This window comes from Camelina sativa, chromosome 20 (assembly GCF_030686135.1).
Source record: "Camelina sativa cultivar CO46 ecotype springtype chromosome 20, ASM3068613v1".
Taxonomy (NCBI): domain Eukaryota; kingdom Viridiplantae; phylum Streptophyta; class Magnoliopsida; order Brassicales; family Brassicaceae; genus Camelina; species Camelina sativa.
The window spans coordinates 29,282,613-29,296,870 of record NC_141899.1 but is presented as its reverse complement, the minus strand read 5'-3'; the positions used below and the strand labels follow the sequence as shown (position 1 = coordinate 29,296,870).

The 14,258-nt window shown below is 36.2% G+C and overlaps 3 protein-coding genes, 1 long non-coding RNA gene and 1 pseudogene across 5 annotated transcripts; 2 read left to right on the top strand and 3 right to left on the bottom strand.

The window, feature by feature from the left end:
• Positions 1 to 1,024: 1,024 nt before the first annotated feature.
• On the bottom strand, positions 1,025 to 2,388 carry LOC147919558 (uncharacterized). Its single transcript, XR_015593990.1, has 2 exons — positions 2,041 to 2,388; positions 1,025 to 1,849 (listed from the first exon to the last, which is right to left on the bottom strand). It is a non-coding gene; the product is annotated as an uncharacterized LOC147919558 (long non-coding RNA).
• A 2,717-nt stretch (positions 2,389 to 5,105) lies between these two features.
• Positions 5,106 to 6,646, top strand: LOC104771526 (pentatricopeptide repeat-containing protein At5g43790 pseudogene; annotated as a pseudogene). The gene has a single exon (XR_015592547.1). The product of XR_015592547.1 is annotated as a pentatricopeptide repeat-containing protein At5g43790 pseudogene (transcript).
• A 194-nt stretch (positions 6,647 to 6,840) lies between these two features.
• Positions 6,841 to 9,188, top strand: LOC104771523 (ATP sulfurylase 4, chloroplastic-like). The gene is made up of 5 exons (XM_087506552.1): positions 6,841 to 7,608; positions 7,740 to 8,145; positions 8,327 to 8,587; positions 8,674 to 8,760; positions 8,837 to 9,188. Exons 1-5 carry the CDS (start codon positions 7,091 to 7,093, stop codon positions 8,978 to 8,980), a joined length of 1,416 nt encoding a protein of 471 aa, XP_087362678.1. The 5' UTR covers positions 6,841 to 7,090; the 3' UTR covers positions 8,981 to 9,188.
• LOC104771525 (uncharacterized) lies at positions 9,127 to 9,811 on the bottom strand. The gene has a single exon (XM_010496056.3). The coding sequence runs from the start codon at positions 9,792 to 9,794 to the stop codon at positions 9,243 to 9,245; it is 552 nt and encodes a 183-aa protein (XP_010494358.2). The 5' UTR covers positions 9,795 to 9,811; the 3' UTR covers positions 9,127 to 9,242.
• Positions 9,812 to 10,169: 358 nt separating this feature from the next.
• LOC104771522 (3-ketoacyl-CoA synthase 20) lies at positions 10,170 to 14,064 on the bottom strand. The gene is made up of 2 exons (XM_010496052.3): positions 12,222 to 14,064; positions 10,170 to 11,076 (listed from the first exon to the last, which is right to left on the bottom strand). The coding sequence occupies exons 1-2, from the start codon at positions 13,005 to 13,007 to the stop codon at positions 10,273 to 10,275; spliced, it is 1,590 nt and encodes a 529-aa protein (XP_010494354.1). The 5' UTR covers positions 13,008 to 14,064; the 3' UTR covers positions 10,170 to 10,272.
• Positions 14,065 to 14,258: the final 194 nt, after the last annotated feature.

Here is a 14,258-nt window from a genome sequence, read left to right as displayed (position 1 = left end):
AAGCTCTATAAGACTTTTCTACCGAACCATACCAGCAAAAGTGGACCGAACTAAAATTTGGTGTAAGGATATAAACCGATTGGACATTTCTAGCAGTTAATAACCATATTTTTTTAATTCTTTTAAATTTCTTATTTTCTGAAAAGCTTCTATATTTTGAGTTAAACTAATTCTTTGAAGCGAATCAAAATTTAAAAAGTTTACCAATATCTTTTTATATTTACTAAACTTTGGTTTCAGTTCAGAATTATTTTATCTAAACCAAACAAACGATTATCGAACCAATCTAAACCAAAAATTCAATACGGAATCTGTTCTCCAAAACATATAACCCAAATAACTAAGTTTCCGAGATGAACCAGACCGTTTAAACCGGTTTTCCAGACCTAATAATTTGACCATTTGGGCATTATATATAGGGGTTAAATCTAGTTGGCGAACAAAATATATTCTTGGCATAAGTTATGGGGTTCCTAATTTCCTATGATGCTCAATGCACGCGTGTGACTTTTTAATCATTGTAAATTTATATTTGTCAACAAACACTATATAGTTTAATCAGTTAAAAAGAACAAATTTCCGGGATTTAATTGTTTATTTTACATAAAGCTCTCGTTGAACAATATTACCTTAGCCTATGTACATTATTATCAATTTTATAATTACAATCTAGCATTTGTAAGATTTACACATGTGTGTGTGCTTAATTAATTCGGGAGCATACTCTATAAATTAAGCAAGTTATTATGATTATAAGACGAAATGTACATTCTAATATATTCATAGTTTTTTGGGTGCTTATTAAATTTTGAAAACGACAAAATAGACATTTAGGGGGTGTATTGAACTTAATATTTTAGGAGATTTGATGAGATTTTAATATTTTAGGATTTTGAGAGATTTTAGTGTAGTTTTAGGAGATTTTGATTATTTGGTAGAGATTTTAAATGATTTAATAAGAAAATGATTTGGGATTAGTGAGATTTGAGTATTGAATTTTAGGTGATTTTAGGATATTTAGAAGAAAAAAAAGAGCAACTTGGACTTCAACATCGTCACTTGTTATAGTGTTATGTGTTAGTGAGATCTCTACAATGCATGTACACACAGTTCACACTACAGTTTCAAATCATCTACTTACAAAGATAGTCGACATTTTTAACCAAAAAAAAGATTCTTACATGATCGGAATTCAGAAAGGGAGAGAGAGTACTACTTAATAAAGACACACAATTTACACAGACTGACACTCTATATTAATTTAAGCTCTTCCAGCCATTCAAAATGGAGGAGACACTGATCTGGTTTCCCTTCTGCAACCGCCTTCTCCGAGAGTGAATAAAACCAACCATTTCTCCATTTAAACTCTTTAACAGCAGTTGGCCTCTTACGAAACCCACTCTGCTCGCTATTGGAGTTGATGGCAGCCTTGATAACAATGAGCCTGCATACGAGAAGTCTTATAGAATAGTCATACTTCCCGATTTTGTTTCACTTCCATTTCCTTCTGTTGAACTACCAGAGAAGGTGAGGATTGCAGTTGATACTGTAGTGAATGCCATAGGTGCTGAGCGGAAAGAGCAAGTTATTGCAGTCTATATCAATTTCAGTTGATACTGCAACTAACAAATGTTGCAGCTTTGACAGCTGAGAAAAACCAAGTTAGTGAACATGCATTGACACTGCAGCAGATCAAAAGTGGCATTGGCGGAGCATCTGGCCCATTTTGGAATTAACTTCTCATTGATGCAGAAGACTGAAATGAAGTCGACGGTCATTATCTGTTTATTCGATGGAACAGACACTTGCAGATCTTGATTCGATGAAGTCGCGGTGACGGGGTCATTATCTGTATATCCATCCACAAACAAGTCATTTAAAATTAACTATGGCAAATCAAGAACAGCACACAAATACATAACAGATCATAGGACATTAAAAGTGATGTCAAAGTCTTTGTCACAACTTAAGCATAAAAAAAATCAAAAACCAACAACAAAAACACAGCAATAATCAAATAAGAAAAGAACAGAGACAAACCATAGCTTAAGTAGATGGCGAATGATTAGGTTGACGGAATTGTTATCACTGACCAAAAGATGACGGTAGATGCTGAAATCTGTAAATCTGATTGAATGGTGGTTACTCCCATAACCAGCAGAGGTGGCGGAGTCGACGACTAATTTTGGGTTCCAATTCACAGATGGATCAGCTTGATTGAGCAACAATGTCTTGCGCTGCAATGATCAACTTGATTGGCTTAAAGACAAATTTGAGATTTTTTTTTTGAGATATGTATCTGAGAGTCAAGAGAGAAAGGGATAGAGAATAGCAGAAGAGAAGTTGCAGAGATGGGTTCTTTTTTTTTTTTTGTCGTCAATGGGTAATGGTTTTTCCAGAAAGAAAAATAACACTTTTTATTAAAATTCTTCAAAGTTTCACCTTTAAAGGTGTGATTTTGTAAGTCATATATTTGAACTAAAAATGTTAAAACAATCTCCTAGAATCACACATTCAATAGATTTTTAAAAAATTTGTGATATTTTGAATAACAGTATATTTGAAGTGGGATTTATAAATTATTGGTTGAATAACAAGAGATTGTGAATGATTTTAAATGATTTATATAAATCTCAAATTCAATAACACATGATTTCAGATGATTTTTAAAAATCACTGATTCAATAACAATGGATTTAAGAATACCTTAAAATCTTCTAAAATATTAAGTTCAATACACCCCCCTTAAATCTATGATTAAAGCAAGCTTTGGGTGAAATTCCATATCTTTTTATGGGTGCACTAATTTCTTATTGCTTCTTGGAAAGTTCACACTTGACACAAGCACGAAAAATCTTGCACGTCGGAGTACAAAAAATAAATCTTGCACGTCGGAGTAAAAAAAACATTTCCTATATCAATTTTGAATTCACCAAAGTAATCTCTAATCAAAGTTGTCATCCTTAACTCTTAAGTAGTTAAGTTATATACTATGTATATTTGTTCATTATTTTTGAATTCAAAAGAATTGCTTGAGATTTTTCTGTTACTAATTGAATATGATATTTAAGTTGAATATAAGAAAAATATTATATTCAATTAGTGTTTACGACAAAACAAAAAATGGTTATTTGACTGATATAATTTATACCAAGAATATTTTTTGTTCGCTAATAAATACTGTCTCCCGACATCTTATATTTTCTTTTTACCACTGGACAGTAAGATGAAGTAATTGCGATGTTTAAAGGATATTAACAGGAAATTTATATTGAAATTAAAAAAAAAAAAAGGAATAGGTAAAAGAGTAAACGTGAAGAGTTAAAAATATTAAAACGATGTCAGAGTTGGCCTAAAACGGTGTATAATCTGCAAATCTGCCACTATAGCTTTTGTGTCACTCAGCTTCCCCCTTTAGCTTTTGCTTTTATAGATTAAACAAAATATAAAAAGGTAAATATTGTGTTTATTACCAATCTACTTTAGTATTATATTTTATTTTTTGAAATTCGTAAGAACATTTGTTTAGTTTATTGTTAGCAAAATTTGCTTTACGTTGTCGCCAACTATATAGTAATTCTAGAAACATGCATAGTTTGGAATCAAACGAAATTTATTTATTTATTTTATTGAGAATATTGAAAAGCAAAGAGATGAGAGAACCCCAAAATATTGAAAAGTAATGTTAATACAAGTTACTTTACAGAGTCTCTGTCTTTTTATCATCTCTGATCTTAGTCCTATTTATACTTTTATTTGTGAAAAGCACCCCAAAGTGGTTCCCAAAATTTTGAACAAGTTATATAAAAAGACTGAATAAATCATCAAAACATTATTTAAAGTAAAAAAAATATTGAAAGTTGCTAAAGAATTGAAAAATATAAATTATTATTTATTAATAAATGGTGCGAATAAATCCAGGCTTTGTCGTATAGTTGTCTTTGAGCAAACGCTTCTTGCATTACAAGTACATGAGATGGTTTATAAAAGATAAGATACGACTTGTTTAGTGTTTTTTTTATACATAGTCCTATTATTCTCCTAATTTGATCTTGAAATGTCAAGAAAGTATAGATTATGATGTAAATGCCAAATAACATCAAATATAACTAAGCTACGTTTTTTCACATAAAAAGTGCTTTTCTTAAGCAAATAATTATAGGATACATGAACAAAGATTTTGGAAATAAGCAATGGTGAATTTTCTCATTCATTGTTTTTGTTTTGTTTCTTTCTAATTGGGTCATGTGTGCCTGTGTGGAGATAGTGAAGAAGATTTGATGCATCATTTTCACTAAAGGCGTTCAAAAAGAATTTATCAGTCACACATCTGCATAGAAATTATTGTTATAAAAAGAATAGAACCAAGATAAAAAGGTGGTATTATAATGCATGTTTTATTTAATATATATATATTTCTTATTTTATTGGAGATGAAAAAAAGGTAGGATTGTCTTGTTGTAGGGACAACTTTGATGTGTTTCAAAGAGACCTTTACTTGCTTTTCTCAAATTGAAGTTATCCAAATCAAACCAAAATCAAAAACATACCCAACCAAACCTAAAAAACTACACAAATCACAATGCATTTAGATTTCTTGTCGACCTGAATCAAAACCTTCAAATCAAACTATTTTATAACCAAACTGAAATAAAACCATTTTGTCACCTCAATTTTGTTACACACAATAACACCAACTTCATAAAAAAAATTATACCCTCTCTGTTTTACAAACATATCGATTAAAGTATATTTATTTTACATTAAAAACTTAGAAAAAATATATTATATTATATGATATCATTAAACAAAAACACGAAAATTATAGTTCTTTATAATACAATTTTATTTCTTCGATCAGTTCACAAAAATAATATGAATAAACATGAAATTTGTCTAATTGTACTTGTTTTATAAAAAAGATTGAACCCTAAAAAAAAAAAAAAAGGAGGAACAAGAAAATGGCACATTGATTATTATTAAAACATTTAAATCAAAATACCAAATCATTTGATATACAATAACCACCAAAGACAGATGGGCTGTACCCATATGAAATCTAATAGGGCTTAATAAGTAGCCCAGTTGGGCCTGCAAAGTTCAAACATGTAACTCATTCAATCTTCTTCTCAACTACAAACTTGAGAAACAAACTTATTATTAGCGTTCTCTGCTTATGACATCTCCAAGCACAAGCAAGGATCATCGATGCTTAAACCTAATTTCAAAATGCAAATCCTTACAAAACCTCAAACAAATCCATGGCCAAATCATCACAACCGGTCTGTCTCACCACACTTACCCTTTAAGTAAGCTCCTTCACTTATCCTCCACCGTCTGCTTAACCTACGCACTCTCCATCTTACACCAAATCCAAAACCCTTCCGTCTTCCTCTACAACACTCTCATCTCCTCCATCGTCTCAAATCACAATTCCACCAAAACCCATCTCGCTTTTGCTCTCTACGATCAGATTTTGAGCTCAAGATCAAACCTTGTCAGACCCAACGAGTTCACTTACCCTTCTCTGTTTAAAGCCTCTGGCTTTGACCCGAAATGGCACCGCCATGGGAGGACTCTTCATGCCCATGTTTTGAAATTTCTCGAACCAATGAATCATGATCGGTTTGTGGAAGCTGCTTTGGTTGGGTTTTATGCTAATTGTGGTAGATTGAGAGAAGCTAGGTCACTGTTTGAGCGGATTAGGGAACCTGATTTGGCTACTTGGAACACTCTTCTTGCTGCGTACGCTAGTTCTGATAGTAGTGAGAGTGATGATGAGGTTTTGAGGTTGTTTGTGAGAATGCAAGTGAGACCTAACGAGGTTTCTCTTGTAGCTTTAATCAAATCTTGTGCGAGTTTAGGTGAGTTTTGGGGAGGTGTATGGGCTCATGTTTATCTCTTGAAGAACAATCTGACTCTAAACCAGTTCGTGGGTACTTCTCTTATTGATCTGTACTCAAAATGTGGATGTTTGAGTCTCGCACGCCAGGTGTTCGATGAAATGCGTGAGAGAGATACATCCTGTTACAATGCTATGATTCGCGGTTTAGCAGTTCACGGGTTTGGTCAAGAAGCTATCGAATTGTACAAGAGCTTGATCTCCAAAGGATTAATCCCTGATGAAGCAACATTCGTGGTGACAATATCCGCGTGTTCGCACTCGGGTCTAGTTGACGAAGGTCTTGAAATATTTCACTCGATGAAAGAGGTTTACGGGATCGAGCCTAAGGTTGAGCATTACGGATGTTTAGTTGATCTACTGGGACGATTAGGGAGGTTGGAAGAAGCGGAAGAATGTATCAAGAGGATGCCAATGAAGCCTAATGCGACATTGTGGAGATCGTTTCTAGGGTCAGCTCAAATACACGGTGACATGGTGAGGGGTGAATCTGCACTTAAGCATTTGTTAGGGTTAGAACTCGAAAATAGCGGAAATTTCGTGCTTTTATCGAATATTTATGCCGGAGTTGACCGTTGGACTGACGTGGAGAAGACCCGGGAACTTATGAAAGACCACCGTGTCCATAAATCTCCGGGGATTAGTATTATTGACTAATACATTCTAGTATTAGCATAATGTTTTTTTTTCTTTCTAATAGAATACAATTTACAGAACAAATGATATATCAACTAGTTTACAAAATAGACAAGTCATATGAAATTCAAAAGACCAAAACTACAACAACTTGTTTTGTTAAAAAAGAACATGTTAATCCTTCAATAACTCGATACGTGTATCCCAAAAACTATTACAAAAATTAATTATTATACTAATGTAGCTGAGACAAAATATCTCATTTCTTATAAATATTTTCACAACAAATCTTGTCTCTACACAGAATATTAAACAAATAAAAGACCACAGTTGTTAGATTGTTGTCCTTTTACCATATACTTAATCAAATAATTGAATTAGGTGCTAATTGACACATCAATTAGAACGGTATGTCCATTCATTATCCACTAACGACAATTTTATATACTCATAAATAATATAACAAATCCACTAATTGTGTCTTAATTACAATTAACCAATGTTCTCTTAAAATTAAGAGAGCCAACACAAAACTAACTTAATTTGCCTTCAATGGCTTCTTCAGCAGCAGCCATCGTCTTCTCATACTCATCTTTTCGTTCTTCACCAATCCAGAACCATTATGTCACACGCTATGCTCCTGGATCTTCCTCCGTCGTTTCTTTCAACCGCCGTCGAGCTTCCCGCCGAGGTCTCGTCGCCGTGAAATCGGCGCTTATCGAGCCGGACGGGGGAAAACTCATGGACCTAGTCGTGGAAGAATCACGGCGGCGCGCGATGAAACGCGAGGCTGAGACGGTTCCCGTAAGGATCAAGCTGAACCGTGTGGATCTTGAGTGGGTACATGTGCTAAGCGAAGGCTGGGCTAGTCCCCTCAAAGGTTTCATGAGACAGTCAGAGTTCCTCCAAACACTTCATTTTAACTCGATCCGGGTTGAAGACGGCTCCGTCGTCAACATGTCGGTTCCGATCGTCCTCGCCATCGATGACGATCAGAAGTTCCGCATCGGTGATTCCAACCGTGTCACGCTCGTTGACTCGGTTGGTAACCCTATCGCAATACTCACCGAGTAAGTCTAATTATTTGAATCTTGATTAGTCAGCAATTCAAATCTTGAAAAGTATGTGTTTAAGGAAAAATCTAGGTAGGAGTTGAATCTTGATTAGAAACTTATAATTCTGATTGATTGGTTTGAGTCAGTATTGAGATTTACAAGCATCCGAAAGAAGAAAGAATCGCGAGAACATGGGGAACCACGGCTCGTGGACTTCCTTATGCAGAAGAAGCAATCACCAAAGCTGGAAACTGGTTGATCGGAGGTGATTTACAAGTTCTTGAACCTATCAAGTACAACGATGGTTTAGACCGGTTTAGGCTATCTCCATCACAGCTGCGGGAGGAGTTTACAAGGCGTGGTGCGGACGCGGTGTTCGCGTTTCAGCTTAGGAACCCGGTCCATAATGGTCATGCGCTTCTTATGACTGATACTCGTAGAAGGCTTCTTGAGATGGGTTACAAAAACCCTGTCTTGTTGCTTAATCCACTTGGTGGATTCACTAAGGCTGATGATGTGCCTCTTAGTTGGCGTATGAGGCAACACGAGAAGGTATATATTAAACCCTAACTGTCGCTTTCTTATGTTCCAAGAAACTCTATTTGTAATACAAAAGTGTTCATCTTCTATATGAAACAGAGCAATGAGCTTCTTTTATGACAATATATTCAGATTTTGTGTAGCATATGGAGTGGAAAATGTTATATTGTTGTTTCTTGCTTTGAACGTGTAGGTGCTGGAGGATGGTGTTCTTGATCCAGAGACCACTGTAGTGTCCATCTTCCCATCTCCAATGCATTATGCTGGCCCGACCGAGGTTCAGTGGCACGCCAAAGCTAGGATCAACGCTGGAGCGAACTTCTACATTGTTGGTCGTGATCCAGCCGGTATGGGCCATCCAATGGAGAAGAGGGATCTTTATGATGCTGATCACGGGAAGAAAGTGCTCAGTATGGCTCCAGGACTTGAACGCCTCAACATTCTTCCTTTTAAGGTTAAGATCAATCCTTGCTACTTCCTCTAAATCTGAACTTTCTTCAAGGTTAGGTCTGATTAATACTGGTTTGTTTGCATATATAGGTCGCTGCATATGATACAACTCAGGGAAAAATGGCCTTCTTTGATCCTTCTAGGTCTCAAGACTTCCTCTTCATATCAGGAACCAAGGTAAAACCCAACTTTGGTAGTAAAATCAGATTTACAAATCCAAGGTTCTTAGTTTAGTGACTGGTTTGTTTTGTAGATGCGTGGCTTGGCGAAGAAGAAAGAGAACCCACCAGACGGTTTCATGTGCCCTTCTGGTTGGAAGGTGTTGGTTGATTACTATGACAGTCTCAGCGCAGAGTCTGGTAATGGAAGGGTATCAGAAGCTGTTGTTTCTGCTTGAATTCCAAAGTCTCCGTGTCCCACAAGTCTCACATTGCCTCTTTGTTAGTAACCAAGCTATGTAACAGAAAGCTTGCAATAAAACCAATGTAACATCTGTGTGTTCTTTGCGTCTCTGTTGTCAAACTTGTCATCAAGTCGCACTGCTTTGTACCATATTTGCTTATTATTGTTTTATAAATGAAAAACATATTGTGTATTGTGATCAACCCTGGAAACATAAACTGTAAGCAACAAAACTAATTTAGACAGAAACAGATATGCTACATGATGGTTGGTCCTAAAGGCGGTGGCGGGTCGATTCCCGGCGGTTGAATCTCCGGTGGGCGAGGCGGTTCCCAATTTGGAGGCACATCAGGTGGTGATTCTGGCGTCGGAGGGTTTGGAGTATCTGGCATCGGTGGAGATGGAGACGGTGGAACCGGAAACTCGGGGCCGGGTGTCTGCGGCGGTCCAAGCGGTGGTGGATCACTTGGAACCGCAGTAACTTCCGGTGGAGTTTCCGACGGTTTGATCTCCGGTATATTCGGAAGCTCCGGGACTTCTAATGGTGTCAACTCTGGTCCTCTACTCGGCCGTGAAGGTACCTCTTCCTCCGAACCGGGAAATTGAATCTCCGGTGGACCGGTTTGGCTAACGAAATGAACCCCGGTACTATAGTTGGTTAACCCTCTAACCGACTTAGAAGTACACGACACCGATTTCGCCGCGGTCATTAGCCGTGTAGACCATGGCTTAAACTTGGATGAACCTAAAATGAAACTGCCTCTCACAAGATTTGCAGAGACCAAAGACATAACTCTCGCCTTATCCATCTTTCTTAACTCTTCGCATATAGAGATACGATTTAAACAGGTTCAAGAACATTGACACGTGGACTAAACCCCAAATACGTGTCATTGTGTCGTGACACATTATCAAAACACGTGGCAAATTATACTATCATAACACTTCTTTTTTTTTCAGAAATCCAGAAAAAACAAAAAAAACTGTGTGATAGTAGTGTTTTCATTTGATATGTCGACAAAAAAAAGTAGTTTTGGTAATGTTACGTTACGAGAGAACGAGTCGTATGACACAAATTTTAAAATTTTCTTTAACTAATCAAATTACATATCACAATCACACAAGTTACATTAAAATAAATTAGTGACAAATCATATATATATCAAATCACATATATTAAGATATGACAAATCATATTTATTAAGATAATAAAAAAATATCACATCACACAAGTTACATTAAAATAAACCATAACAAATTAGTTCCCCAAAAGAATTTAAAAATTTACTACGACGATGTAATGGGAGTGATCCTAGGAACTTGAACGGGGAAGTCATCAATCTCATCGATCCATGGATTCGTTTTCTCGTCCATAGGATCAATCGTTTTCAAAGCTTTCCAAACCGCACTGTTACACTTAAAGCCTGATCCGAAAGCGATCTGCCAAGTCCTATCTCCTCTCTTAATCCTTCCTTTAGCTTCACTATACGCAAGCTCATACCAAAGTGAGCTACTAGAAGTGTTTCCAAACCGGTTCAACGTCATCCTCGACGGCTCCATGTGCCACTCGGATAAATCCAAGTTCTTCTCGATCTCATCAAGCACGGCTCTACCTCCAGCGTGGATGCAGAAATGCTCGAAAGCTAGCTTGAAGTCGGGAATATAAGGCTTTATTTTCTTGACTTTAAAGACTTTTCGGGCAACAAGGGTCGCGAAAAAGAGAAGTTGTTCGGACATTGGTAGGACTAGTGGTCCGAGAGTTGTGATGTTTGTCTTGAGAGCTTCTCCGGCTATTGCCATTAGGTTTTTAGAGAGCGAGACTCCGACTTTGCCAGTTTCTTCTGCGTTGTTGTCTTCTCGTTGGTAAACGCAGCCGAACGCGTTGTCGTCAGCTCCTTTGTGGGTACGAACGGTGTGGATGAGCTGATATTTAGAACGGCTACGATCGGAGGAGCGGTTCGAGAGAAGTACAGCAGCTCCGCCCATACGGAAGATACAGTTAGATAGAAGCATTGATCGGTCGTTGCCTAAGTACCAGTTTTGAGTTATGTTCTCTGTGCTCACTACTAGCGCGTATGAGTTTGGTTGCACCTGCATAATTGTCACAAATTCATTATTCTCAAACTCAAAAAAACATGTATAATCATTTCAACAAGAAAAATTTTAAACTCTAAAAAATTATATATATCACAAAGAAAATACTGTATCTATAAAAAAATGTTTATAAATTTGGTCGCATGGATTGATTATAAAAATTAAGAAAATGTTATGATTATGATTCATGTGGGGTTTTGGGATTCTATATGTGGCTAGACAACGGTGGACATTAAACACAAATCTGTACTTATATGCAAACGTATGTGTGTGCATTTGTCGCATGTGTACGTTAAATTCTATGCAAGTAGCCAAACATTTAAGACCTTTGGTTCAATTTGCCAACCAGCTTATGGATTTAAGAATCTAGCAAGCACGTGCTACCACGTTTGCTTGTTAGATCTACCATTTAAATATGTTTGTAAAAGTGATTTGTAATTATGCAATGCACAGTTGTGTTTTCATTTTCAATATATGAATACTTTCTTTTTTTGTTGTTGGATGGTCACATTTGAGAAAATAAATAAAACCTTAATACTATTATAGTTTATAAATATAAAAAATAAAACGCTGGTCATCTAACACAACATAATGGTTTTTTCATTTTCACAACTACCACCTACCCAAAGACCCAAGTGCCTGTCAATGTCAGAATTTTCATAGACACGTGACTTTTACATGTATAATTTGACCTTTATGCTTCCATACAACTAATAATAACATAACATAAAAAGTTGCATCCACATCAACCAATATAAGTCGGCAACCAAAAACCAAACCAGTGATAAAAGTTTTAATTAAATTTAGTCACACAAATATTATAGTAGCATGAAAGCGAAGTCAATCTAAAAAAAATCTATCTGGTAAGTGTATTTAAATGCTTATTAAGAACTTCAAATAATTAAAGTTTGAACACAAATTTGAGCTGGTAATTTGTATTAATTGCTTAATTTTCCTAATAATTTCAAAAGAATCATGAGCTGTCATTAGCTTTTTCAACTTTAAAAATAAGAAAAAGTCAAATAAGATTTTATCCTTCCACGAATCACGACGACTCATAACAGCCAAGAAAAATCAAACCGGATCAAACCAAACCGGATAATAAAACAGAGGAATCTAAAGAAATGAATAATGATATTTACCTGGAGCATCTGTTTAGCGAGATCAATGGAGATGAGTCCAGCACTACAACCCATTCCACCGAGATTGTAGCTCAAAATGTTGCCTCTAAGCTTATACTTATTCACAATCATAGCCGAAAGTGACGGAGTCGGATTGAACAAACTACAATTCACCACAAGTATCCCAATATCTTTAGGTTTCACACCGGTTTTTTCAAGAACCGCATCGATAGCTCCGAACATAACCGTCTCGGCCTCTTTCCTCGCTTCTTCCATACAAGGATTAGGAGGGACACGTAGAAGAGCTTCAGGGAAGTAAGTTTTCTGACCTAGACCGGATCTTTCGAGGATCTTTTGTTGGAAAGCAAGGTTGTCATCTGTGAAGATCCCCACACGTTGAGATCTGTCCATGAACGTTTCACGAGTGCAGATCAGAGAAGGGTCTGGTTTGTAGCATGAGAAGTCGAGGAGGAAGACACGGCGAGGACGCGTGGTGAAGTAGGCTGTAGAGAGAGAGATCAAGAGCGCGATGGCGAGTGTGGCGGAGAGGAAATGGAAACGGAGTGTGTTGTAGAGGAGAGAGAGGTCGTCTAAGGTGAAAGAAGAGATGTTGGCGATCGTTGCGGCGAGGAGAGGGAGGAGGAGAATGTAGAGAGCGTTGGAGATTAGGTAATGGTAACCGAGTTTTACGTATTTGAGCCGCACGGATAAGAGGAAGTTTGGGAGGTTGTTTGGGTTAGGATTTGGATCGGCGTTTGTGACATGGACCGGGACTGGCCTGTGAGGTTGGTTTTCGTTATGGGTCATCGTGAGTTTGAGCTAGGCTTTTGTTGTGGTGAGGATGAGAAGAGAAGTGTCAAGTGTACGATTTGTTTTGAGTTTGTGAGAGAGAAGAAGGTTAGAGAGAGGGGAGAAGAGATGGCCTAAAAAGTTGGAGCAAGTTTGAGAATTTAATAGGAAATTTTGAGTGAGAGAGAGAGAGAGACTTGGCTATTAAATTTGGTTAGGGGAAATGGGAAATATTTAAGGAAAAAAATAATGTTTTTATAGAAATACACACAAAGAATATAATCCAGCAAATTGCAAATTATTTTGTTCAAACTAGTAAGACTTCAAATACAAATTTCTGTTCAAACTAGTATCTGCTAATATAGACACATATTATACCACAAAAAAAAATATTGCTTAAGAATAGTACTAGAATTTTATAACCATAAATCATACATGTTCTGATTTCTATTGTAATAGGTATAAAAACTTATGATAAAATGGTAATTTAGAAATAAACAGTGAAATAAATTATTCATACATGTTCCACTCAAAGGAACCATTTACAAATTACAAGTGTGAAACATAAAAGTCTCGATCTCTATTACATTTTTTTTTGTCATCCGGTAATATTGATAAACTAGGTGGAATACATTGTGAAATACAATTTAAACTGGTAGAAAATAAGATTTTCTCAAAATCTAATGCCCAAAAAGAAAACAAAATCAGCGGACGAGTATAAATCTCGAAAAGCATAAGAGAAAACAAACAACAAAGCCGTTTGTACACTATTTACATATTTTAACATTAACAATGAAATGAAAATATGATTTTAGAAAAATGAAAACCTGAAAAATAAAGAAATGTATAAAAAAAAAAGTTATATGTAGAGAGGGAAGATGCAACTACCCCAACGAGGGATTTAATGTTTTAAGGGAGACAGTTGAGATATGACACCTAAGAGACGGCGATGACTTTTTCCCAATTGGGGGGGCTTTTAATTTTCGACGCCTACTTATGATTTTCACCATTTTATCCTTTTTGACTTGTTGTTTTCGAAACCACCCATCTTTTTGTGAACAACTTGAATGAGGACAAGTTGCTGTGAGGACACACTTGTATTTAAGTGTCCGTGTGAAGATGTCTGAAGAGTGTGAACTTGTGTAAAGAAGAATTGTTATTAGTCATTGGTAATTTAGATAGATTGGAAAACTAAGTGAACCGAAATAGAAGTTTGTTGAACTAATAAATACTCCCTCTATATCACAAAGGATGATGTTGTAGGATTTT

Excerpts from the sequence above, each read along its gene's own strand:
- LOC104771523 (XM_087506552.1), top strand. The coding sequence starts at position 7,091 with ATGGCTTCTTCAGCAGCAGCCATCGTCTTCTCATACTCATCTTTTCGT. Across the intron at positions 7,609-7,739 it reads CCTATCGCAATACTCACCGA|TATTGAGATTTACAAGCATC; the intron begins GTAAGTCTAATT and ends GGTTTGAGTCAG. Across the intron at positions 8,761-8,836 it reads TCTTCATATCAGGAACCAAG|ATGCGTGGCTTGGCGAAGAA; the intron begins GTAAAACCCAAC and ends TTTGTTTTGTAG.
- LOC104771525 (XM_010496056.3), bottom strand. The coding sequence starts at position 9,794 with ATGGATAAGGCGAGAGTTATGTCTTTGGTCTCTGCAAATCTTGTGAGA.
- LOC104771522 (XM_010496052.3), bottom strand. The coding sequence starts at position 13,007 with ATGACCCATAACGAAAACCAACCTCACAGGCCAGTCCCGGTCCATGTC. Across the intron at positions 11,077-12,221 it reads TCGCTAAACAGATGCTCCAG|GTGCAACCAAACTCATACGC; the intron begins GTAAATATCATT and ends ACAATTATGCAG.